This window comes from Pipistrellus kuhlii, unplaced genomic scaffold (genome assembly GCF_014108245.1).
Source record: "Pipistrellus kuhlii isolate mPipKuh1 unplaced genomic scaffold, mPipKuh1.p scaffold_m20_p_7, whole genome shotgun sequence".
Lineage (NCBI taxonomy): Eukaryota > Metazoa > Chordata > Mammalia > Chiroptera > Vespertilionidae > Pipistrellus > Pipistrellus kuhlii.
In genome coordinates this window covers 25,864,130-25,890,260 of record NW_023425573.1, presented here as the reverse complement: position 1 = coordinate 25,890,260, position 26,131 = coordinate 25,864,130, and the positions used below count along the sequence as shown (strand labels likewise).

The window sequence follows — 26,131 nt, the reverse complement described above, 5'->3', positions numbered from 1 at the left end:
ACCCAGTCTAATTCTCAGTGCAGCAATGATGAGCTGCTAAGAGCTGACTGGGTCTGAAAACCATGGATCACAGGCCAACTCCAACCTTCCAACTGCTTCTGTATGGAAGCTAAGAATGGTTTTTACATTTTTTAATAAATGAAAGATAATTAAAGGGAGAATACCATTTTGTGACATGAAAATTATATGAACACTGAATTTCAGTGTCCTTAAATTTTATTGGAACAGCCCCACCCACTTGTTTGTCTATCTCTGGCTGCTTTCACATTATGACAGCAGAGCTGAGTATTGGAGTCAGACCTTATGGCCCACAAAGCCTAAAATATTTACTATCTGCCCTTTAGAGAAAGCCTGCAGATCCATAACTTAAAAGATGCCTAGGTAAGGCCATCCATACTAATAAAAGGGTAATATGCAAATTTGTCAAAACATCCTCATAGTTATGACTGAACAGAAGGCTGCATGGGGCGACAAGGCCAGCAGGGGGTTAGTGAGGGATGACCAAATGACTGAAGAGCAGGCTGCGTGGGGTGACCAGGCCAGAAGAGGGGGGCAGTGAGAAGCAACTAGGCCAGCAGGGAGGGCAGTGAGGGGCAACCAGGCCAGCTGGGAGGGGGGGGGGGCAGTTGGGGGCAACCAGGCTGGCAGGGGGAGGAAGTTGGAAATGATCAGGTTAGCAGGCAGAGGCGGTTAGGGGTGATCAGGCTGGCGGTGGAGTCGGGAGGGGGGCAGTTAGGGGCGATCAGGCAGGCAAGCAAGTGAGCAGTTAGGAGCCAGCAGTCCCAGATTGTGAGAAGGATGTCTGACTGCCAGACTGCATTTCAATAAACTGGCAGTCAGACATCCTCCAAGGGGTCCTAAATCGGAGAGGGTACAGGCTGGGCTGAGGGTTCCATCCCCCCTCCCCCATGCACGAATTTCATGCACCGGGCCTCTAGTCCATAATAGCATTCCACAGCAGCTTGGATCCCAAGGTTCTTAAAAATTATTTCCATTAATGAGTTCATCTTGCTCACTAATTTGAGCTTCAAAATTGTGCGAGGTAGGATTCATGTAAGATGGCTGATAATTTAATAAAGGCCCCTTTAGTTTAGAGGAATTTGACTAAGAAGATGAAAATAAATTTTATTCACTACAACTTTCTCTAATTCAGAAAGTCAAAGGTTCATCAGGAGCCAGCCGTTTCCACCCTCTCACATGCTGAGGATCCTGAAGTGGCCCAGTTTCCTTCAGGCAGTGGGCTCCTTTCTTCAGAAGCCTCCACGGAGGGCCTCCCTCTGAGTGCTGTCATCACACTAAGGGTGTCAGCCTGGAGAAAGGCCCAGAAAACTGTAAGTGTAGCTTCCTGATTTTTGTTTGGGGGGGGGGGGGTGTTCTTTTTAGCATCCTGCTACCCTCCCTTTGTTATCCTTTCTGAAGGCAATGGCTAAAACACAGAACATCACATCAGAGTCAACTAATGGCATCTTCATCCCTGGAGAGGAGGCTCCTGGGAGGATGGGGGTCAGGGAGCTCTGTGCACTCCCAAGGCCCATAGGGCAGGCCTGAGTCATCCAGAAAAAAACTAAACAGGGTGTAGGGCTTCCCATAGTCCCCCACCCCACAAAACTCAAATTTAGATATGATTATAATCCATTATGATTACTTTGACTACAAACACATAAAAGTCCCTTTATGGGAATCTCTGTTAAGAAACATATGTATATATATGTTATAATAAAGAAAATAAAACATGCATGTGTTAAACTCTAGAATTAACATGGCATCAGAAAACATGAAGGTGGGAAGAAACCACCTGGAAGGTATGTTACTCAACTCATCCAACCCACAAGCACAAAGAATACACTTAGCACCTACACTTGCTTTCAGGCAATGGCATAAAGGAGCATCATTTCTCTTTACAACTCGGTTTAAGCTCCAGAGTTACCATACATTTGGAGCAGGTAATCCAACCTCAAAGGCAGTGCTTCCCATCTGTTTCACATCACAGCACATACAGAACTTGCTAGTAGCTGACAGCAGGCTAGGATAAGCAGACAGGACTGCTAGCAGGTGGTCCCCAGGGACTGAGGCCAGCCCAGGTAGCCCTAAGGGCTGAGGATGTACCATTTCAGACATGAGTGTGGCAGCTCTGGTCTAAGGTGTGGACTGCAATCACCCAATGGTCAAGTTGCTCTGCATTTCTGAAGTTGTTATGACCTCCAAACCATTGAGTCCTTACCTGGCAAACAGGTACTATGCTAGTGTCCTCCATCTCACCCATTCTGAAAGTCATCACAGTAAACTGACTTCTTGGAAAGGTGACTTCTGGGTTAGCAGATCTATTCTGCATTCAAGGGCATACTGTGTGACATGAATGGTGTCTCCACTAACTTCAATTAGGAAGGCCTCTCGTAGCACCTTCCTAACTGAGGTTAGTGTAAAAAATGCATATATGTAGTTTAGGACTGCCACCAAAAATATGGACATCGTGAACTGAGGCAAACATAGAATCAGAAAGCAATTCAAATAGCAGGTTATGCCAAAACCCTGAAGAAAAATGGATTTTAGTGAAGGCAAATGCAGGCAGTCGGCACATGAGAACAAATGCAGTGACTACCAAATGGGCCACTGAGCTGATTTATAAAGGAACTCATGGTGTCTGTCGCAGGAGACTAATGTGCTCCTCCTAAAGTCCTGGCCCACACACTCATCTAGAGAACCAAGGATTCAACTCCAAGGATGCAAATCCCTTATTTTCAAACCTTCATTAACTGGAACTTAAGTAGGACTTTTGAGGGCTTGTTTTTCTCACTTGAAAGGAAACTTTTTCTCTTAAGTCAGCATGGCGTAAAGGAGGAAAGGTGAACAAAGTGCTAGCTATCTGGATTTCTTGCATATAAGCAACTTATTTAACTTTGGGGACATTGGCTTTCTCATTTCTAATGAGAGGGCCAATGAGATACAGATAACTGAGTTACCACACATAGCAACTCAGCCAAGTTTGAATGACAGTTGCCTAAGTCCCAGTGAACCACTGGCATGGCTGTGCTATTCCAGAGCCATCAATACCATTTTGGGACACTGTTTTCTTCAATAGCCAGCATTCTATAGACTCCCCAGATCTGTGCTTCCTCAGATATAAATCTAGAATTTGTAAACATAATTCTTTTGGGAAGACAAGGGATAAGAAGAAACACTAATTTCTTTAAGCCCCATAATCAGACACTGGTTAACTTCTACATGTCCACATTTCCTGTTCCCAGCTCAGTTAAAAAGGATTAACAGTAGAAACCAAGGTGAGGACCAAATACTGGACATACCTTCTTAGGTTAGGTCACCTGGGAGCTTTGGTCTCACAGTCACTCAGACACTACCCTTTGCCTGGGCTCACAGTGTTAGGCGGCGGTGCCTGTGGAGCTAGGGGGAGTGGGAGTTAGTTCCTGCCTACCTTGGGGAACATTGTTTCAGAGCAGTGACTGAAGAAACAAGGCGAGAAGAGTCCAAGGCTACCATGCTGAGTTGCAGACATGCGGGGTTCAGGTACAAAGAAAATCCATTGGTTGCACTGATAAAAGGAAGTGACTGACCTGATCCAAACGCAGTGCGCCATCCAAAAACCGCTGTTTGCGTAACTCCTTTGCAATCCGGTGAAGATTCAAGACAGCCTGGTGTACCTCCTCAACGGTGTGCTCTGCGGAGATGGGGGGCAGCTCCTGCTCAGGGATTGTCTTAGTCGGGCTCTCAATCATGCTCTGTGCGTGCTCGTAGCTCAGTTTGGTGCAGGAGCAGATGATGGTCCGACCGAACCACTCACTAAGGATCTGCAGGAGGACAGATTGTAAGGAATTGGTTTTCAGGTTTTTCTTACATGTGACCATTCACTCACATGCATTCTCCAAAGATTCCCTGAGCACTGGCTTTTTGCTCAGAATGGTGTTAGGTTCTGGCTGGGTACAAAAACTGATCCAATGGCAGAACTGGATGTCTGCACTTCTCAGAGCTCCCTAACAACATGTGCTGCTTGTACTACCTCAGTCTGAGCCACTTCTTCCCAACAGGCACCTTGGCTCCTTATCCACCAATACCCATCCTAACAGCACACATGAACACCAACAGATCTGCGACTAATGAGGTTTCCTATTGCATCCCAGAAAACCTGTACTGCCCTTCTTTTTGAACCCACAATGGGAGGGGTTGGGGGGGGGACCACACAACAGGTTAAAGTGGAAGTTCTGAAGAGCCATCGAGAACTATCTGGCCATGTGACAGTGGTCTCAGGCAGCAGAACCTATCTTGCTTTAACACAATCCAGTGATTCTGGAATCACCCTGACACGGGGGACTAAAAATATTGAGGCCAGGAAAACTAGCCTAAAACCACCTTGTGGGGAAGCAGCAGAGAAGCAAGGATGTCCCCCACAGCCTCACAGAGAGGGCAGTAGGGAAAAAAGGACCACAATGGGGGCTCCCATGAGCAGCATGCCTAACAGCAAGGGAGGAAGGCCTTTCTGGAAGGTACACCTCATTAATTTCCAATTTGGAAGCTGTATTCACATCAACGCCCCGTCCATAACCAGGGCCAGTGGCAGAAGACAAAAGGACAGAGTTTTTCACGGAAAAAATGAAAAAGCCACAAGGAGCTTCATAAATAAAACCCTTCAGAGAGAAGATCATGTCCTTCCTCTGTCCTTCGCTTAATCACAGGACTTGGGTCACTGGCTGTCTGCAGGTGACAAGCTTCCTGCATTCATTCGAGGACATCATTGTTTAGAATGTCAGACTGAATTCTGAGCCAAAGCCTACTGAAGGCATATGATGAGGAAGAAAACCTGGTCAGAATGGAGCAAACACTCTCTCATGACCTACTTTCTGGCCCCAGGTAGGACAGGAAATAACAACACTGCTGTGGACAGCACTTCCCAGTATCTGGCCCTGGCCCCTACTGAACAACCTTTCACAGATTCTTGAACACATTTGGGAGTTCTGCATTATTCAGCCCATTTCACAATTGAGAAAATAGGCTGGAAAAAAGCTTCTAAGTGGAAGCCATGAGGAGATCTATGTCTAAAGATTTAAGGCTCAAAATCTAGTGTTATTTGTATTATATTTTAGCTAAAGGTCACATAACAGACAAAGATGGTGGAGTAAAGGAAAGGAAGTATGCCTATAATATACCAGCCTTCCATATATTATAGATACCACGTTGTGAGGACACCATATCCTTGGAAAACTTTAATTCTATTTAAATACATTATAAAATTTATCTTCTAAAAATGTCAGTGCTTCATTAAGATATTTCTGGTTCAAAAACTGCTAATGGGTAAATTTATAATTGTAAGTAAGTAGGTGCAAAATTACTTCTATAAGCAGTTCTAGATATATATATATATATATTATATAGTATTAGAAAGAGCCCTATGTGGTTTGGCTCAGTGGATAGAGCATCGGCCTATGGACCAAAGGATCCTGGGTTAGATTCCAGTCAAGGGCATCTACCTTGGTTGCAGACTCCTCCCCACTGATAGTCTCTCTGCCTTTCCCTCTCTCTCACTTTCTCTAAAAATCAATGGAAAAATATCCTCAGTTGAGGATTAAAAAAAAAAAAAAAAATTATTAGGAAGAAACATTTTCCTGACTGGAATAAAACCAGTCTGAGGTGGCCAGGGGAATTTATGCTGCTTGGAACACAAGGCAATCGTGGAAGGGGAGGGGGGAGGGGCACAGCGGTGAGAAAAGTCCAAGGGGCCAAGAAGAACATGCCTGAAAAAGGACTGGGCAGAGAAAGGAGGGGCTTGAAGGCAGCTAGGAGAGACCAACATGTGCGTGATGAGGGCCTTGGGACTGCAGTGGGGAGAGGCAGTGGGGTGGTGGCTGGCTCAGGAGCAAGCAAGGATCCTCTAGGCCTGTGGTTGGCAAACTGCGACTCGAGAGCCACATGAGGCTCTTTGGCCCCTTGAGTATTCTAACACCACTTCTTCAAAATAGACTCACCCAGGCCGAAAACCGACTTCTGCACATGGGCCACCAAGTTTCAATTGCATGGCATGTGGTATTTTGTGGAAGAGCCACACTCAAGGGGCCAAAGAGCCACATGTGGCTCGTGAGCTGCGGTTTGGCAACCAGTGCCCTAGGCCTACTCCTTGCACTAGGCCCACAGTGATTAAGTAAAGTGCAAGTCACTTTTTAAAGAAAAGAGAAGATTTCTGTGAGATTAGAGAGTAAAAAACAAGATGGAAGAACTGTCAGCAACTCACTTCATTTAGACCCAGCTGTGTCCTTTCCTACTGTGTGGAGAGGCCCTGAGACACACTAGGCCCACCAGAATGCACAGAGGACGGGCCTGTGCTTGGGCCATGAATTTGCCAGTCTGTTTTAGTTTATAAGGCAGTTTGTTTATGTGTTACAATTTTCTGCAAGGTTTGCATAAAAAAAAAAAATAGCCCGAGTAAACCATGAGCTCTTCTGTCTCACATCACCTACTATCAGCCTAGTCTGCCAACCCCCAGACAATCGGGCCCCTTTCCATCTTGACCTGTCTAAAGGTCAACTGTCTAAACTTCCAGCCTAAGAGGAAGGAAATGAGGGAATTTCCTTAAGTGTTTGCCTTGCAACTGTAGAAAATGGCAGGAATGTGAGAGGAACCTCAGGTCCCGGATGTGGTTAGGAGACAAGAATTCCATTTCTATGACAGTGGGTGAGGAAGGCCCCAAGTCTGAGCAGCCCTTGAAAAGTCTTCCCTTGCCAAAACCGGTTTGGCTCAGTGGACAGAGCATCAGCCTGTGGACTGAAAGGTTCCAGGTTCGATTCCAGTCAGAGACATGTACCTTGGTTGCGGGCACATTTCCAGTAGGGGGCGTGCAGGAGGCAGCTGATCGATGTTTCTAACTCTCTATCCCTCTCCCTTCCTCTCTGTGAAAAACCAATAAAATATATTTAAAAAATAAAAAAAAAATAAATCTTAAAAAAAAAAAAAGTGTTCCCTTTACCATGACATTTGCATGAGGGTGGGGAAGGGCAGTGGGAATCTCAGGTTGGCAGTTAGGTGGAGGCCTAAGGAACTAAGGAAGGAAGTTAAAGGTGGGAGAGAGGGTGGGAAATGTTGGAGAGCCATGGAGAAAGCCTTCTGAGGAATGGGTTCAGATAGACCCAGGAAACACAAAAGCAGATTTCTAAGACCAGTGAGATTAGCTCAGCCCAAGCTTTTCCTTCTCTTTAAAAATTAATAAACTCTAGATATATATATGTATATATAGAATATATATATATATATATATATATATATATATATATATATAAAATTGATCTCAAAGAGGGAGAGAGAAATAGAAACATCAGTGATGAGAATCATCGATTAGCTGCCCTCTGCGTGCTCCCCCGCTCCAACCCCCACCAGTGATGGAGCCCACAGCCCAGGCATGTGTCCTGACTGGGAATCGAACCATGACCTCCTGGTTGATAGGCTGGTGCTCAACCACTGAGTGACACTGGCAGGGCGGACCCAGCCTTTCAACAGGACCAACCTATACCAGCTCTCATGAACAGAGGTCCAGCTTTTCTTAAAAGACACCCAGCAAAGTACCGTATTTTTCGGACCATCAGACGCACCGGACCATAAGACGCACCAGTTTTTAGAGAAGGGAAATGAAGAAAAAAAGATTCTGAAAAAAATAGTGTCCTAAAATATTTTATGTGCATTAAAACCCAACATCACAGTCATAAACACATGTAATCAACCCTGTAAAGTAAACAGCAGCATTTAGAACCATTTTAGAGCCGGGCAAGCACACAGAGACCACACAGAGCCGGGCAAGTAAAAAAACTTTTTTTTTAAAAGTATATGTGTAGGCTATATTTGGACCATAAGACGCAGGGACTTTTCCCCCCCACTTCTGGGGGGGGGAAAGTGCGTCTTATGGTCCGAAAAATACGGTAACATGTTATGTTGTTAACTAACTTCAGGGCTCAAGTCCTTAAGATTTAAATCAAGTCCACTATTAATAACTATTAAAATGCAGGAGAAAAGGTGATTAAAATCATTTTTAGCAGGACAGTCTTATAAATAAATGGTAAATGTTTTTTTTTTTCCTTAAAAATAATAATGACTGTGATTTTTGGCTATGTAAACGGCTGAAATGGGGTTGTTGTTACTGATTAAGGTTGAAATGGGCAACTTCTGGAGTATACCCTCACCTTCTAACTTAGAAGGAGCAATGGCAGGGATATTGCTGGAAAGGCAAGCTGTGAAGAGCTACTATAATTGTGAGACACTTCCTTCAGTATAAGAACTATGACCCTGAGATATTACAGTTTTAAGATCTAAGAACTTAGTTATCAAGTCAGATTCATTGCTTCTGACCTCTTTTAAAATGTAAGATAGATGTTTTTTTCAGAAGTTACTTAAAATTAAGATGCCTCTGATGAGTGGGGCACTTAGGTATGGTCTCTGTTTTGCAGGACCTTAGTGCCAGGTGAGACAGAGTACCAGAGGTGTTCAGAATATACCACGGGCTCTGGACTAACATGGTCGAAGTGGATTTCATGGCATCCAAATTGGATCTTACAAAGCACAAGGTTCATTTGGGCTTGTTTTCCATATGATAATATATAGTCACAAATATCTAGATCAGAGAACAAAGCCCTCACCACCAACATGTGAGAAAAGTACCAAAAATAGATCCTTCAGAATTTACTAAATGATCTAAAAATCTGGGCGATGAATTAATGAAAGCATGTACGACCAAGATTTTCTGCTGGATGTTTAAAAAAACCTAGTGGGTATTTAAATAAAAATATCCTTTCTATAGTTGACCATGCCTACTCCAGAAAGTAAGACTTCCCACAGGCTAAGGAAAATTACAAAACATTCTCTACTTCGTCTCCAGGTGAGACTGGCACTATGTAGCAGAAGTATGATGCTATTGGCCCTGCTCCAATTTCTAAGTTCCAGGGCTTAGAAGCCATCACTGCCAAAACAGGTTTGGCTCAGTGGATAGAGGTCAGCCTGCAGATTAAAAGGTCCTGGGTTCGATTCCGGTCAAGGGCATGTACCTCGGTTGTGGGCACATCCCCAGTATGGGGTGTGCAAGAGGCAGCTGACTGATGTTTCTCTCTCATTGATGTTTCTAGCTTTCTATCCCTCTCTCTTCCTCTCTGTAAAAACTTAATATATTTTTTTAAAAAGAAAAAAAAAGCCATCACTACACACAAATCCAGCCTCAGGCTTTGGCCACCATCCTCCTCATTTATTCAGGGTCCCCACTGACCTGCTGGCTCCCTGACCCTCCCACCTGCCCCCCACCCACCCCCACCCCATTTCATGCATCTTGACTGCAAGATGGGTAAGGAATGTCCAGCCCTTGGGCTGTATAAGGCCCGAGAAATAATTTGGTCTGCCCTGCCAAGACATTAGGAGTTAATTAAATATTTAACCAAATATAACAGGATAATTTTTTTAAAATATATATATTATTTTATTGATTTCAGAGAGTAAGGGAAAGGGAGAGAGAAATATCGATGATAAGAGAGAATCATTGATTGACTAGCAGGCTAATTAAAAATATAATTATTATTTTTTTCTTTATTCATTAAGTTATTACATATGTGTCCTTATTCCCTCCTGCGTCCCTCTCCCCCCTGCTCATGCCCTCACTCCTCTGGTGTCTGTGTCCATTGGTTATGCTTATATGCATGCATACAAGTCCTTTGGTTGATCTCTCTCCCTTACCCCATCCTCTCCTACCTTCCCTCTGAAGTTACGATTTTTATTGATTTCAGAGAGAGAGACAGAAACATGAATTATGAGAATCATTGATTGGCTGCTTCCTGCATGCCTCTTACCTGGGATTGAGCCCACAACCTGGACATGTGCCGTTGGCCAGAATCGAACCCGGTACCCTTTAGTCTGCAGGCCAACGCTCTATCCACTGAGCCAAACTGGATAGGGATAGGCTAATTTTTAAGTTGATAATTTTGTATAGCTCACAAATGATGTTACAAATATCCATATGGCCCTTGGTAGAAAAAAAGGCTCCCCATCCCTGCTGAAAGAGCTACTCATTGGTCACTACACCCCTGGACTAACCAACCAGGTTAACTCTCCATGTGCTATTTGGTCTGGTAGGGTACTTGGATGACCACAGTACAATAAGTGTGGTTAGTGGTTCCACAACTATTCCCAGTCCAAATCCCTTCACTTCCTACTTGGCTTGTTTGACAGAGGCCCAGCATCCCTCCTGGACCTTGTGCCTACTTCACACCTGCTCTATAGGTTCCTCATGCCAGAAGGCTTGGTTACCAGACACTACCTCCAACAGAAACCCTAAAGACCAATTGAGCCTTCAGAGTGCCTCTTTCTAGTGCTTCTTTTATGACCCTCATATTTTAGAAGCTCATTAGATCAGGCAGCTTTTTATTCCTAGGGTCTGACCCTGGCAGGCATAATTCAGATTAATCGTTCTTTTCTGTTGATTCAAGTCACTTTTCTCTTATGGGCTTTTATTTTCTATTTAGTTAAATTTTTGCAAAAATAAGCATTTATTAAAATATAAAAGTAATATGTGTTTTCAAAAAACATTAGAAAAGACAAAAAAGTAGAAAAAATTACTCATAGTCTTACTACCCAAATACAACCACTATTGGCATTCTATTTTATTTCCTTCTGGTCTTTTTCCATTCATTTTTTCCCCATGCATGTTCCCACCCCCACCAAAATATGATTATTGGCATACTGTCTTCACAATTCCTTCTTTGTATTTCAGATCAGGTTTGCTTTTTGACTTTCACAAAGGAATCTATTATCAGATATATAGGAACTGTCAAAACCAAATGTAATGTGTGTAGCTTGTTTTGATTCCAGTCCGGACAATTCAATTGGAGGCAATCCAGGAAATGTAATTATGAACTGGATTCTGGACATGACACCAAAGCACTAGCATATTGTTAGATGTGCTAACAGCATTGTGCTTATATAAGAAAGTGTCCACATTTTTTAGGATTACATATCAAAATATGTATGAGTGTAATGACATGATGTCTGTGTTTGTTTTAAATCACTTTAGCAAAGAAAAAATTTTGATATAGTTGAGTCTGGGAACAGGGATGGTGGGGTTATTGTATGCTTGAAATTTTACAAAATAAAAATGAGAAGATTCAAATATCCATAGTTCACACAGTCAAATAGTTTTAAAAGCTTGCTATGAAAACAGTAGCCCTCTGTCCCTCTCTCTCTTCTGCCCTGCCCTCAGGGTAATCACTTTCACCTCATTCAGCAGATCAGATTATTTTGGCATCACTTTTATATTTTTGTATAGCCTGCTTGATTTCTACTTCTTGATTTTCCAGTTTTAGACATTATTCACAAACTTTTCACTATAGAAGAGAATTTATTTTTCTTTCCACATACACCCTTCCCTTAATCAAACTCACATAATTGTTACAGGCACTCATCCTCCCAATAAAGTTACATAATAAACTATCAGCATTAACTATTATGATTATGTAGATACTAAGTGTTACTTTTCTTTCCTATGCAACATTTATTTTCTCTGAATTTAATAACTGTCTTGTTTTAATTTGCTTGTTTTTCTGTATACTATGTACATTGATCCACTCCAAACTACCAACTGAGACCCTTAAAGCGACCCATAAGGTCAAAACTATTTTCATAATAGTACTAAGGCATTATTTGCCCTTTTCCGTGTGCTGACATTTACACCGATGGTACAAAAGCACTGCTAGGGAAAACTGCTGTTGCCTTGGCATGAATCCGGCCATTGCAACGAAGGGTATCAGTGGTCAGGAAACTCATCACACTTCACACTCTCAGGGAAAAACAGTTAGTTCACTTAGGAATGTTTCTGATGAAGTAGTAAAAAGTTATTAACTTTATTACGTCTCACCTCTTTAGTGCTTATTTATTACTTATTCTGCATGCTGAAGTACGATGATTATCTTGAGGAAAAGCATTTATATAACTTTGAGTTGTGAGCTAAACTGATTGCTTTTTTTTTTTATGGAATATCACTTTTACTTGAGGGAACAACTGACACACAAACTATGATTATTTGGCACTTCAAGGAAAACAACCGACATTATTTATTGCCAATGATAAAATCTGAACTTTCACAAAAATTAGAATTTTGGAAACCTTGTATTGACACATATTACACACATTTCCTAAAAGACTTGTCTAAGATCAGTAGTAATATTAACAAATGTGATTTCTTGATATCATATAATGAAATGTGTCCAAATTTAGAAGATCAGTATAACAAATCAATATTTTCTAAATGATCTAAATTTCTAAATACATGATAAAAAAAATAATGCATAAAAGATCCATTCAGAGTGTCAGACCAATAGATTATAATATAACCCAGTTAAAAAAATCAATTGATACTGTGTTAGTCTGTTAGTATATCATAACAATATACCACAGAATGAGTGGCTTAATCACAGATATTTCTCTCATTTCTGGACGCTAGAAGTCCAAGATAAGGTGCCAGCTGATTCAGCTTCTGGTGAGAGCTCTCTTCCTAGCTTTCAAAAGGTCATCTTCTCACTATGTCCTCACATGGCAGGGGAGAGAGTAAGCCCTCTGTCCTCTTTTTATAAGGGTACCAATTCTATCATTTTTATCAGAGCTCCATCCTCATGACCTAATTTAACTTTAATCATCTCCTTAAAGGCCCTACCTCCAAATACATCACATCCAGGGTTAGTGCTTCAACATATGGATTTGGAGAGGAGGGAGGTACAATTCAGTCCATAGCAGATATGGTTTCAGATTCTAGATTGCATTTGACATTAAGAGATTACTGTCAAATTCTTATGTAATATAAACAAATATCTACAATTATTTGAAAAAGCTATTAAGATACTCCTTTCTTTTTCAACTACATATCTGTATGAAGCCAGATTTTCTTCACATTCTTCAACTTAAAAAAACTTATCCCAGTAGATTGACTATAGAAGTTCATGAGAACCCAGTTCAATGTCTTGTCTAACACAGACATGAAAGAAATTTCCAAAAATGTAAAAAAAAAAAGCTTTTCTCCTAATTTTGTTTTAGAAAGTAGTTATTTTCACAAAATGTTATTTATATTAATATATAATGAATTGGATTTATTTTAGTTAAAATAAGTGAATGTCTAAAATTTAATCAGTTTTTATTTCTAATAGAGTAAGCTACGTAAAAGCTCTTTGATGTCCTCAATCATTTTTTAATGCAATAGGTTCTGAGACCAAAAAGCTTGTTAACTGCCCGTCTAAATCATCTCTCAAGAAATGTAGATACACAAATATTTTGACTATTTCATTTTCTTGGAGATATCTCTACTAAAGCCTTCTACACCATGTAGAGCTATATCTTAGCAACTTTCTTCACCATCACCTTGCTCAGGTATCAACAAGTTATGGTGTGTGAGCCAAATCCAGCCTGCCACCTGTTTTTTAAGTAAAGTTTTACTGGAACACAGCTCATTCATATATTGTTTTTTTGTTTTGTTTTGTGTGTTTTTTTACACTACTACAGGGGCAAAGTTGAGTAGTTGCGACAGAGATCAAATGGCCTATAAAAGCTAAAAATATTTACTGTTTAGTTCTCTATGGGAAAAGTTTGTCGACTTGTGATCTAGGTGATTTTTTTCACTTCTTTCCTGTGTTGGTTTATTTCTTTCTTATATCCCATGTTTTCCTCCTTCCCGATTTACTCCTTAATTTTGGTGAAGCACATCTTCTGGTAGCTTCTTGAGAAATGACATATAAGAGGTACTTTTTTTGTTTGAGACCCTGCATATCTGAAAATGTCCTTTTCTACTCTCACATTTTATTGACAGCTCAACTGGGTACAAAATTTTAGCATAGAAATCATAGTATTTCAGAAATTTAGAAAGCTTTGCTTCACTGTCATCTTGTTTCTAGGGTTTTAATAGAAAAGCCTTAAGTTAGTCTGAGTTCTGATCTACTCTATGTGACTTTTTTTTTTTTTAACTCTTAGAAGCCTAAAGGACCTTTCTGTGTTCTCAGTGTTCTGAGACTGCAGGACAATGTGGCTTGGTGAGGATGTGTCTCCACCACTGAGCTGGACAGTGGGCTCCTTCAGTATAAAACGTAAACCCTCTAGTCGGGGCACTTCCTTGAATTATTTCCTTCCCTTCTGTTGTTTGTTTTGTTCTCTATTTCTGGAATATTTGTTGAACAGACATTGGGCATCTTGGACTGGTCCTATAATTTTCTTACCTTTTCTTTCTCTTTCTGGGACAATTCCTCAATTTAATCTTTTAACCAAAAGTTTGAGTCTTTATTTTTTCTAATATATTTCTAATTTCTAAGAGCTTTCCCTCCATCCCTCAAATGTTTATTTTTAAAAGTATTTAGATATTGTGACATAAATGCTTTCTTTTAAACAGTTCTCTTAGGATGTAAACAATAGTTTTGTTTCCTTGTATAGTCTGTCTTGTTCTAGTTGCTATTTTTCTGTTTGCTTGCTTTGGTTTTCTTATATCATGTTAGAGGCTTTCCTCTTCGTTTCCTCTTCACACATGAAAGTGAAATACTAAAAGGCTGATTTTTTTGTGAAGTCCTAAAATGTTCTGCTTGTGCAAGTGGAGCTAATTGTCTATAAGCTTTACTGTAGAGAGATATAGCTGGGCTGTTGATTCAGCAATCCTGAGGTTATTATCTTTAAATCTGTTTCACCACTCAGATTCCTCAGAGAATAAATTTTCCCACCTCCTGACTCAGGGTATAGACTCAGCTACTGGTTGACTAGGAAAAGAAAGGTGAAACTCTTAACATTCAGTGTGCCAGAGTTTACTCAACCTCTGCTAAGGGACCACACCATCAAGTGGCCCCTACTTCAAATAACCTTTACTTTATGCTGCCCAGGGAGTAGATTTCTGATCTTCTTCGAAATTATGGAAGGGGAAATCTTTTAAATAAACCTTCAATTAATAGAGCTAGTCTTCTCTTCACACACCTCTTTCCCACTTTACAGAGTTACCTGGTGCTGTCAGTTTCTAAATTTCTTTAGGGTTCTGCTGTGTAAATTGGGTTGTTTCTTGGCTTTCTCTATTGCTGGCACAGGATTCAGCTTTCTCAGGACTGCTAAGTCAGTTACCACTTATCCATCTGCTTCCCAGCTTCCAAAATGTTGTTGCCGTTGTCTCCTCTCCCATTCTCTTTGTCCTTGTGGGTTTATGTCTTTTAAAAAAATATCTTCACTGTTGTTTTAGTGAGGTTTTGGGAGAGAATGAAAGCAAATGTGGGTACTTGATCCTCCATCTTTATTTGGAACCTCTTTATAATTAAATATCTTTTTTTCTTTCATTTAATTTTACAGCATGCACATTTCCCATGTTCTTACATGGTCTTTGTAACAATTTTAGTAATTGCATAACATTCCACTGAGTTGGAACCATAACTTACTTAATCATTACCCCATTTTTGAGTGTTTACAGTTGTTTCTGTTTGGGGGAGGGAACTAGTTTTTCCTAGAGTCACCTTTCATTTATTTGTCTCATTTATTCCCTCTATTTAGGGAATGCTTGCTGACATTCATCACTTCTCTGTTCTCACTCTGTGCTTTCATCACCTTTGCCTTGATTATTGAAAGACCTTGTGCAAATCTAATTCATCTTTAAACTGCCTGGCATTCCACACAATGATGCAGCACTAATCTTTCTAAAAGTCACTTTTCTCATGACACTTCAGAGGAACCTTACACCTATAATTCACTAGTGACTGACACTTGTGGCTCCCCATAGTGTGACTCAAAAGTCGCCACCCTTCCCCTGAATCTCATCCTTCCAACAGAGCCTGCTGCTCCTCCTGCCACTGCCAATCTACATTCATCTTCCCTTAAATCCTATTACTGCACTAAGCTTCCCCAAGTGACTTTGCTTACACAATTGCTTTCTTCACCTTATAGATAAAAATCAAGTACTTATTTCTGAAAGCTTAGGGTCTGTCTTGCCTTTTAAATGGACAGCAGAGGCTAATAACAAAAACACTCAAGAGCAGGAGATTAAAAATGGTGGTGGAATAAATGGATGCTACACAGACATGCTCACAGATCCAAACTGGAATTAAAACTAAAATATAGGAAAAAATTACTGAATAATCAATGGAGACATGCTGGAGAGAACCCTGACAACCTGAGAACAAAAAGAGGAGACTGCATAGAGATTGGTAGAGGGGCAGAGGTGTGAAAGGGCTGGCCAAGCCCACATAGACAGCAGCTGAAGTTCTGGAGAGAAATCTCAGCTATGTGGGGTGCCACTGAGAACTCTGGGGTCTAATTCCCGAAGTGGGCCCCACAGCAGAGAACATCAAAACTGAGAAGGGTATCCATATAATATCTGGCTGTGAAAAACAGTAGGGTAGCTGTCTACCAGAGAGAGATGGCTAGAAATTCAGTACCCTCTTAAAGGGCCAATGCATAAAAGTCCCTGTGGAGCCACCTATCTTGTACTCTGACAGAGGAACAGCAGAGTGGATGGAGCTGGGTGAGTAGACACTAGGATTGAAGGCTCTGGATCAGAAGGCAGATACCCTGATTTCTTGTGCTGAGCCATTCCTTCACACTGCAGAGGTAATCTTTCTCAAGCAGATGATTGCCTGGGGAGAAGATAGCTGACCCACTCTATTGGAAAGCACCTTGTCCCTTACAAAACTGAGAATAACAATTAGCCTCCAGGAAGAGAATTAACCCATCCTGCAGAAAACAACAACAACAACAAAACTCTTGTCATACCTGTGGATGATTGCATGAGGGCAGATCAAGAGGAATCCTATGAATCTGCAGTCAGAGGCAGTCTCTGGAGACTTTGAGTCTTTGCCTAGTCTAATTAGTCAGAAACAATATTTGACAATGTCCTGCACTAGAGATTGAAAGGTGTAGCAGATATAACTAATACATAGTCACAAACCTAACAGGTGCCAAAACGAGAAAACAAAGAAACAACCCACAAATGAAAGAACAAGAGAATTCTCCAGAAGAAGAGATAAAAATGAAATGGAGATAAGAAATTTATTTGAAACAGACTTCAGAATAATAATGGTAAAGATTCTCAACAGCATGAGAAAAGATATAGCAACTATGAAAAAAAGAACAGTTAGAAAAAAAGAATGAGAGAGCATAAATAAAGAACAATTAGAAGGAATATATAGCAGATTAGGGGAAACTGAGGACCGAATTAGTGAATTAGAAGACAGAGTTGAAAAAAATCACTCAGAGTACAAAAATTAAAAATTAAAATTAAAATTAAAAAACAGGACAGCTTACAGGAGCTGTGGTACAATGTGAAATGTAACAATATTAGAATAGCAGGTGTGCCAGAAGAGGCAGAAAGGGAGAAATGGATAGAGAATGTGTTTCAAGAAATAATGGCAGAAAACTTACCTAACCTGATAAAGCGAAAAGTCACACAAGTACAGGAGGCACAGAAGACCCCAAGCAAGAAGAACCCAAACAGGCCCTTGCCCATACACATCATAATAAAAATGTCAAAAATTAAAGACAAAGAGATAATCTTAAAGGCAGCAAGAGAAAAGAAAACTGTTACCTATAAAGGAGTTCCCATACTTGATTTCTCATCAGAAACACTACAGGCCAGAAGGAAATGAATTACATGAAATACTCAAGGTAATGGAAAAAAAGGATCTGAAACCAAGATTATTATATCCAGCAAGGCTATCATTCAAAATAGACGGTCAAATAAAGAGCTTCCCAGACAAAAAAAAAAAAAAAAAAAAAAAAAAAGGCTAAAGAAGTTCATAACCACTAAGCCAGCATTACAAGAAATGTTAAAGGGAATGCTGTAATGAGAAGAAATAGAAAGAGAAACCGAGACATACAGAATTAAAACAGCAATAAACAGCCCTAACCGGTTTGGCTCAGTGGATAGAGCATCAGCCTGTGGACTGAAGGGTCCCAGGTTCGATTCTGGTCAAGGGCATGCATGTACCTTGGTTGTGGGCACAACCCCAGTGGGGGGTGTGTAGGGGGCAGCTGATCGATGTTTCTCTCTCATCGATGTTTCTAACTATCCCTCTCCCATCCTCTCTGTAAAAAAATCAATAAAATATATATTTTTAAAAATGGCAATAAACAAATACCTATCAATAATAACCTTAAGTGTAAATGGATTAAATGTTCCAATCAAAAGACATAGGGTGGGTAAATGGACACAAAAACATGATGCAATATATATTCTGTCTATAAAAGACCCACCCCAGAACAAAAGACACACACAGAATGAGAGTGAAGGGATGGAAAAAAATTTTTCCCATGCAAATGGAAAATAAAAAATAGCTTAAGTAGCAATACTCATATCTAACAAAACAGACTTCAAAATGAAGGCCATCAGAGAACCCAAATGGCAGCATAAACACCTATACTTGCTGCCTCCTACAACCACATCAAAATTACAACCAAAACACAGAACAACTATCATCCAAAACCATGGGAAAGCTGGCTGAGTGGAAGTACTAAAACTAGAGAGGTAAAGAAGAAAGCACACTGAGACTGGTAGGAGGTGGTAGGGGCGCAGAACGAGCTGGTCCAGTGTCGAGGTGTTCCACTTCTTTAATTGGGAGGAAGATCACTTCTGCAGAGGCCATCTGGAGGCACAAGGGATCCCAGCCTCATACCAGACCCCCAACCCAGGGTCCCAGAGCTGGGGGAAGCCTTTGGGCTGTAAGAACTGTGGGCTGTAAAAACCAGTGCAGATTGGGGCTGAATGACACACAGGCTGTTGGAAAAATCACATGATTTTATCAATAGACACAGAGAAAGCATTTGACAAAAATCCAACACCCATTTTATATATATATATATATGTGTGTGTGTGTGTGTGTGTATATATATATGTATATATATATATATACCCATTTTATATATATATATATGTGTGTGTGTATATATATATATATATATATATATATATATATATATATATATAAATTTCATAAAAGGAAGAGAGAGGGAACGAGAGATACATCATCAATGATGAGAGAAAATCATTGATTGGTTCCTCCTGCATGCCCCTTACTGGTGATCAAGCCCACAAACCCGGGTATACGCCCTTGACCGGAATCAAACCTGGGACCCTTCAGTCTACAGGAACATCAATGATGAGAGAAAATCATTGACTGGTTCCTCCTGCATGCCCCTTACTGGTGATCAAGCCCACAAACCCGGGTATATGCCCTTGACCGGAATCAAACCTGGGACCCTTCAGTCTACAGGCCAACGCCTTATCCACTGAGCTAAATTGGCTAGGGTCCAACACTCATTTTGGATAAAACCCTCAGCAAAGTGTGAATAGAGGGAGCATATCTCAACATAATAAAGGCCATATATGACAAACCTACAGTGAACAGCATACTCAACAGGCAAAAACTGAAACCATTTCCCCTAAGAAAAGAAACAAGACAGGGATGTCCACTTTCACCCCTATTATTCAATATAGTACTGAAAGTCCTAGCCACAGCGATCCAACAAGAATAAAAGACATCCAAATTGGAAAGGAGGAAGTAAAACTCTCATTATTTACAAATGATGTGATATTGTATATAGAAAACCATAAAAACTCCATGAAAAAAAAACTATTATATTTAATAAATGAATTTGGCAATGTAAGAGGATACAAAATCAACACCCAAAAATCGATGGCTTTTTTATACACCAATAATGAATTATCAGAGACCCTAAAAAAAAAAATCCCATTTACATTTGCAACAAAAAAATTGAGGTACTAAGGAATAAACTTAACTAAGGAGGTAAAAGACCTGTTCTCAGAAAACAACAGGATGTTTAAAAAAAATAAAAAAAGATATAAACAAGTAGAAGAATTCATGGACTGGTAGAATCAATATCATTAAAATGTCCATACTACCAAAGACAATCTACAGATTGAATGCAACCCCTATTAAAATACCAACAGCATACTTCACAGAGCTATAATAGAACAAATACTTTGAAAATTAAGTGGAATAAAAAAAGACCCTGAATAACTGCAGCAAAACAAAGTTGGTGGAATCACAATACCAGATTTCAAGTTATACTCAAAGCCACCATAATCAAAACAGCTTGGTACTGGCACAGGAGCAGGCATATAGACCAATGGAACAGAACAGAGACCACAGAAATCAACCCAAGCCATTATGCTCAATTAATATTTGACAAAGGAGGCAAGAGCATACAATGGAGTCAAAATAGTCTCTTCTTCATAGCAAAAGAAACCATCAACAAAACGCAAAGAGAGCCCACTGTATGAGGGAACATATTTGGCAATGATACATCAGAGACCTCCAACCACACAGGACTTTGGGTGAAGGAGTTTCACTAGAATTTTTAAACCGACTTCTGTGGGTAATCTCTTTATTCCCTTTCCTCCTCACAAAGCCCAGTGAGTGGGACAGAAGTTCTTGTAGATAAAGAAATCCTAGAAATGGCAGGGCAGGTATTGGGCAACATTTCCCAGGAATAGCCCCAAACTTCTGAGAACCGCCAAGGTCTCACCCACCTGTTTTCCAGATAACCTGGAGAGACAGGGAGAGCTGCCATCAAATCAGATGATGGCAGGCAGGGCTCCCTGCACACCCTGTCCAACTGACTTCCTGGCCTTGGCTTAGGGACACCCCTCCCTGTGCTTCTGGCCTTGGGCTCTGGATTGATGTTGTGTTTTGTTTTATAATCTGCAGAGATGGTGGGGGACTCCTTGCTCTGCTGAGTGGGTCTGCTGTGGCCCCACACTAGGCCACTGCTGTCTGATAAAAATGAGTCAACAGGAGTGGGAGACCCTGGAAGTCCTGCAATGGGAAAGAATGGGAAGCCACAGGAGGATTCTAAATAAGGGACAACTCAGTCAGTTTCGTCTTCAAATCTCATTCTGGTTATCATGTAGGAAGCAGCCATTATTACTCTTGTGTGCTCATTTGCAGGTAAGGAAGGAAAGTAAGTAAGTAAACAAACAAACAAACAAACTGACAGCTTTTCAGAGGCAGCAGCTCTTATATGTTCTTCTCTATGGTGGCTGTTCCTATATCATCATCTACCACTGTGGGACTCCAGCCCAGTGCAAGGCATACAGTAGGGACTTAGCAGGGACTCATTGAGTAGAATGGACACAAGTCTAAGTTGTTACCTTGCCCTCTGAAGTCAGCGTCCAGATCACAGAGAAGGTCAGTTTGTCAGTCATGGGATTGAGGCTGCATAGTTCCTCACACAATGCCCTGGGAAGCATGGGGATCACCTGTAAATAGAGAATAGACCCATGAGCACATTTCTCCAATCCACAGGAGTTTACACAGCCTTAGAAATATCCCAGAGAGCAGAGTTTTGATGAACAGTTTGAGCTTCCAGATAGAGGTGAAGATGGAGGCAGCTCTTTTCCCCAAAGACTATCAGAAAGACCACACTGTCTGATACTTTTCCATGAGCTTCTAAAGTCAAATAGGAATATGAAATGAAAGGTAAGGAGCATTGGTAGCAGGGGAAAATACATTAGAGCAATAAAAAACAACTACATTTTACCATACACTAAAACTGAAACTTTAAACTCAAGAATGACCTGTACTTTGGGATATAACTATTCCACTTGAACTATATACCAATACTTAAAAACCCAAGGTCTTACTCTTTAAGTCTTCATTTTGAGATTGTTTTTATGCATAGTGATGTAGGGCTCTTTTGCATGAGGCTATCCAATTTTCTCAACTTTTATTGAAAGAGACTATCCTTTCCCCATTGTGTGTTCTTGGAACCCTTGTAAAAAATTAGTCTTACAGTTATATATATATATATATATATATATATATATATATATATATACACACACACACACACACACACACACATATACATATATATGTACATATACACACATGTATATATATATATATATATATATATATATAATTATTGATTTTTTACAGCGAGGAAGGGAGAAAGATAGAGAGCTAGAAACACATCGACCAGCTGCCTCTTGCACACCCCCTACCGGGGACGTGCCCACAACCAACGTACATGCCCTTGACCAAATCGAACCTGGGACCTTTCAATCTACAGACCGACGCTCTACCACTGAGCCAAACCGGTTTCGGCAGTCTTACAGTTTTCAATGTATATGTCTTTCATCTCCTTAGTTAAATTTATTCCTAAGTATTTCATGTTTTTGATGTTATTGTAAGTAGGATTGCTTTCTTTATTTCTATATCACCTCACATGATGGCTATTACAAAAAAGACAAAGATAACAAATGTTGGCAAAGATGTAGAGGAAAGGAAACCCTTGTACATTGTTGGTGGGAATTTAAATTGATACTATGGAAAACAGTACGAAGGTTCCTCAAAAAATTAAAAATATAACTACCATATGATCCAGCAATCCCACTTTTAGGTATATATTAGAAGGGAACCAGTACTTCTAAGAGATATCTTCATTCCCATGTTTGTGGAGAAGTACAGGACATGGTTGGAATGTCTGAAAGGAGGATTCTCAGAAAGGTTGGGGGCCTCTATGGGGACCTTGCCAAAGGTGGCAGCTCTTATCTTGACTTTTCCAAACAAGTCTGATTTCCCGGGTGTTTTACTAAGGGATCTGCTTAGTCTTTAGACCCGACCTTGTAGAAGAATGTGCTTTCTCAAGGATGCTTACCTTGTTGATTGTACCTAGAGGTTAATTTTAGTTCAAGTTGTTATGACATTAAAAACCAAAGGAGGCAGGCAAACAGGGCTACTTGGTGGCGATAGCCAAGTAGTCCCTTAGCCCTCTTTTTTCATAGAAATGTGCATCAGAGCAATCTGTTCATCCATCAGCGTCTGCTGGTCAGCCCCGGCACATGTTCATTACAGTATTATTCACAATAGCCAAGACATGGGAACAACCCAAGTGTCCACTGATGAATGAATAGATTAAAATTCTATTTTAATAGAATAGATAAAATATATATGTGCGCGCACACGTGTGTGTGTGTGTGTGTGTGTGTGTGTGTATGTATCAAATGAATGGCTAAAAAATGTGACACACAGAGGAATATTATTTGGTTGTTGCAAGGAAATCCTGACATTTGTGACAACATGGATGAACTTGGAGGGCATAATACTAAATTAAATAAGCCATGCAGAGAAATACAAGTACTGTATGGTAAATTTATATGGTAAATTTTTTTTTTGGAAAAAAAGCCTATTTCATAGAAACAGAAACAGAGAATAGAACGGTGGTTGCCAGGGGCTGGAGGTCGGGGGGGTTGGTGGATAAGATGTGAAGATGTTGGTCGGTCAAAGGTTATATACTTTTAGTTTTAAGATGAAAACATTTTGAGGATCTAAGGTACAGCATAGTGACTATAGTTACTGATAAGACACTGTATACTTGAAATTTGATGAGAGCAGAATTTTTTTTTGAGAGATCTTAAGTGTCCTCTCACCATACACACAAAAAAAGAGTTAATTACATGAGTTGATAAATGTCTTAATTATCTTAACTTTGGCAATCATTTCACAATGTATATGTATATGAAATCATAACACTAAACACTTTAAATACATACAACTACATTTATCAATGATTCTTCAATAAAGCCGGGGACAATAAAAAGAATCTAAGGACTGAGTATAACAGAATTTCATCCAAGTAAAATTGCTGAATCAATGCTTTAGTAATTGAAAATAACACAACTGATCAAATCACATGTTGGAACATTAATAGATATTCCAATTAAATATACCTGAAAGGTTCTCTTTTCTTTTTCTATTTTTTTAGTCAGTGTATTTTGTTCATTGGATTCCAAGTATAAGTGAAATCATGTGATACTTGTCTTTCTTTGACTGGCTTATCCTAAAAGGTTCTTAAATACAGGTTTCCTAGATGAACATTGTAGTCTACTAGTCACTCATTTTGCAGTGTTTTAAGCCCAAATTATTTCTTCCCTTTACTGAAGGGAAGAAATTATTTCTTCCCTTTACTGATCTTCATATCCCGTAACTGATACAATGGTATGCACTCTTTAATTAAAAAACAGATCTCTTCAATTTACTTTCAAATGATGGCTATTCTAGAATACTACTTGTTTTCTCTAAAATTCCAGAGTTGACTTGAATATCTCTACCCAGATTTTCTAGGATATTTCAAACTCTCTCCCTCTTTCCTTTGAATCTATTCCCTTTCTCTGTTTTCTGGATTAATGGCAGTACCATTCACCCCACCATCCAAACTAAAAACCGAGCATCAATGCCATTTGTTCAGCACACTGCATACCTACTTGATTTGCAGCCAAGTACAGGTAAAATGCTACTCTGTATGAAGTAACTGGAGTGACAAGTAAGAGGAACAACTAAGCACTAGTTGGTGTAAAATTAGCTAGTTAAGTTTCTATGTCAGCAAAGATGAAACAAACCCCATGGTTTCCTTCTTCTGTGTGAAGTGTCTGTGTTTGTACCATTTCATACAGTAAGTAACCTTGGTATGGAAAAGTAAATCCTAGAACTTACAGCCCACACCAGTAACAACTAATTGTTCTAAAGAATACTGTATCTTCTTAACACCTATGTACAACCTAATGACCATCTGCAAATGACTGGTAACAGCTTTTATAAGATAACCATTTTTGAAATTTTTTCTCATCATTACTTTTATACCATATGTTCAAATAACACTATATTTTCTTTATTTAATGAATATTAAAATGTAATCTAAATTTTTTTTCTCATATGCATCAAGTGTTTTACAAAGTAATACATTTTTACCTGCATAAACATATTGAACAAAATGGATTAAGTTTCAGTACTATATTGTGCCATGATTGAATTGTAAAGGTTTTACATAATTTCAGCCTTTGGACTATGCTCTGGACTGAATTGTGTCTCCCATCCCTAATTTCATGTTGAAGCCCTAACCCTCAATTTGACTGTATTTGGAGGTGAGATTTTAGGAGGTAATCAAGGTTAAATAAGGTCATAAGGGTGGGTCCCTGATCCTATAGAAAGAGATAAACTCCCTCCCTACCCTGCACATAAACAAAAGGCCAAGTAAGGACACTGAGCATGGACCCCCTCTGTAATGTCATTACAACTTCGTTGTAAATCTAAAATTATTTCAAAATAAAAGTTTATTAAAAAGAAAGCCACTGTTTTTATTATTCTAGTAGGTTTCCTAAGTGCCATACATTTAAATATGGAAGAAATTTATGTTAATAAATACAACAGATCTGTTCAGCTTATCTTATACTTAAAGTATTAGCTGCCTGTAAAAATAATGTTCAGGTAACACTATAAGCTGGGAAGAGTCCTCAGTAGGAACCAAATTGGCTGACAATTCTTCTGGCACTTCTAGCATCTGGAGCTATGAAAAAATAAATGTGAGTTGTTTAAGTTCCCTCTTTGATATTTTGTATAACAGCCCAAACTGAGTAAGACAGGCCAAATCGAATTTGTTGGGGTGGATTCTTTTTTGGGCTGCATTATCAGATAATTATACCAACTGTATTTGGTAGCAGGCTGCTCATCCTGCTAGTTAAGATTTCTTCTAAGCGTACAAGACAGTATCTGATTGTGAATCACAAAACTGAGTATCTGAGGATGTAGTACAACTCCTGACTTCATGTGTTAGGGTTTGTCCAAAGAAAGTCATTGCAACTAAATACAATGTGGTACCCTGGACTGGACCCTGGTACAGAAAGAAGGCAATAGTGCAAAAACTGGTGAAATTCAAATACAGGATGCATTTTCATTAACAGTAATGTTCTGATGTCAGCTTTTTACTTATAGCAAATGCACATGGCACTGTGAAGATATTAACCAGATCAGTTCAGGTAACACTATATAGCAAAGTTTGGGGTTAAGATTGTATTTGCAAATTGTCTGAAAATCATTAACCAATAACATTATGTCCAGATTCATCATCGGCACAATGCAGAAAAAAAGAGCAAAGGCTTTGAAGCCAGATAGACTTGAGGTTTAATCCTGTACAAGTTGGGCAAGCCAGTCTAGTTCTCTGAGTCCCAGTTTCCTTACTAGGAAAACAATATTGAAGGTGCCCAATAAAAGTCAGCTCCCTGGCAATCCCATGCCTACTGGGTCTTGGGTCACATGGCTCAGCCTTCTCCCAGTCTTTGCCCTGGTATTCCCCTCAACACCCCAATCAAAGT

At 39.8% G+C, this 26,131-nt stretch overlaps 1 protein-coding gene across 8 annotated transcripts in view; it reads right to left on the bottom strand.

The window, feature by feature from the left end:
• DIS3L2 (DIS3 like 3'-5' exoribonuclease 2) overlaps positions 1-26,131 on the bottom strand; it is a 279,142-nt gene that overhangs the window by 63,545 nt on the left and 189,466 nt on the right. For all 8 annotated transcript variants that reach the window (XM_036420607.2, XM_045575690.1, XM_036420600.2 and 5 more), the window contains 2 exons: positions 21,131-21,238; positions 3,570-3,803 (listed from right to left, as the gene is read on the bottom strand). In XM_036420607.2, the coding sequence (XP_036276500.1) occupies positions 3,570-3,803; positions 21,131-21,238 (342 nt within the window). The remainder of the gene's footprint in view (positions 1-3,569; positions 3,804-21,130; positions 21,239-26,131) is intronic.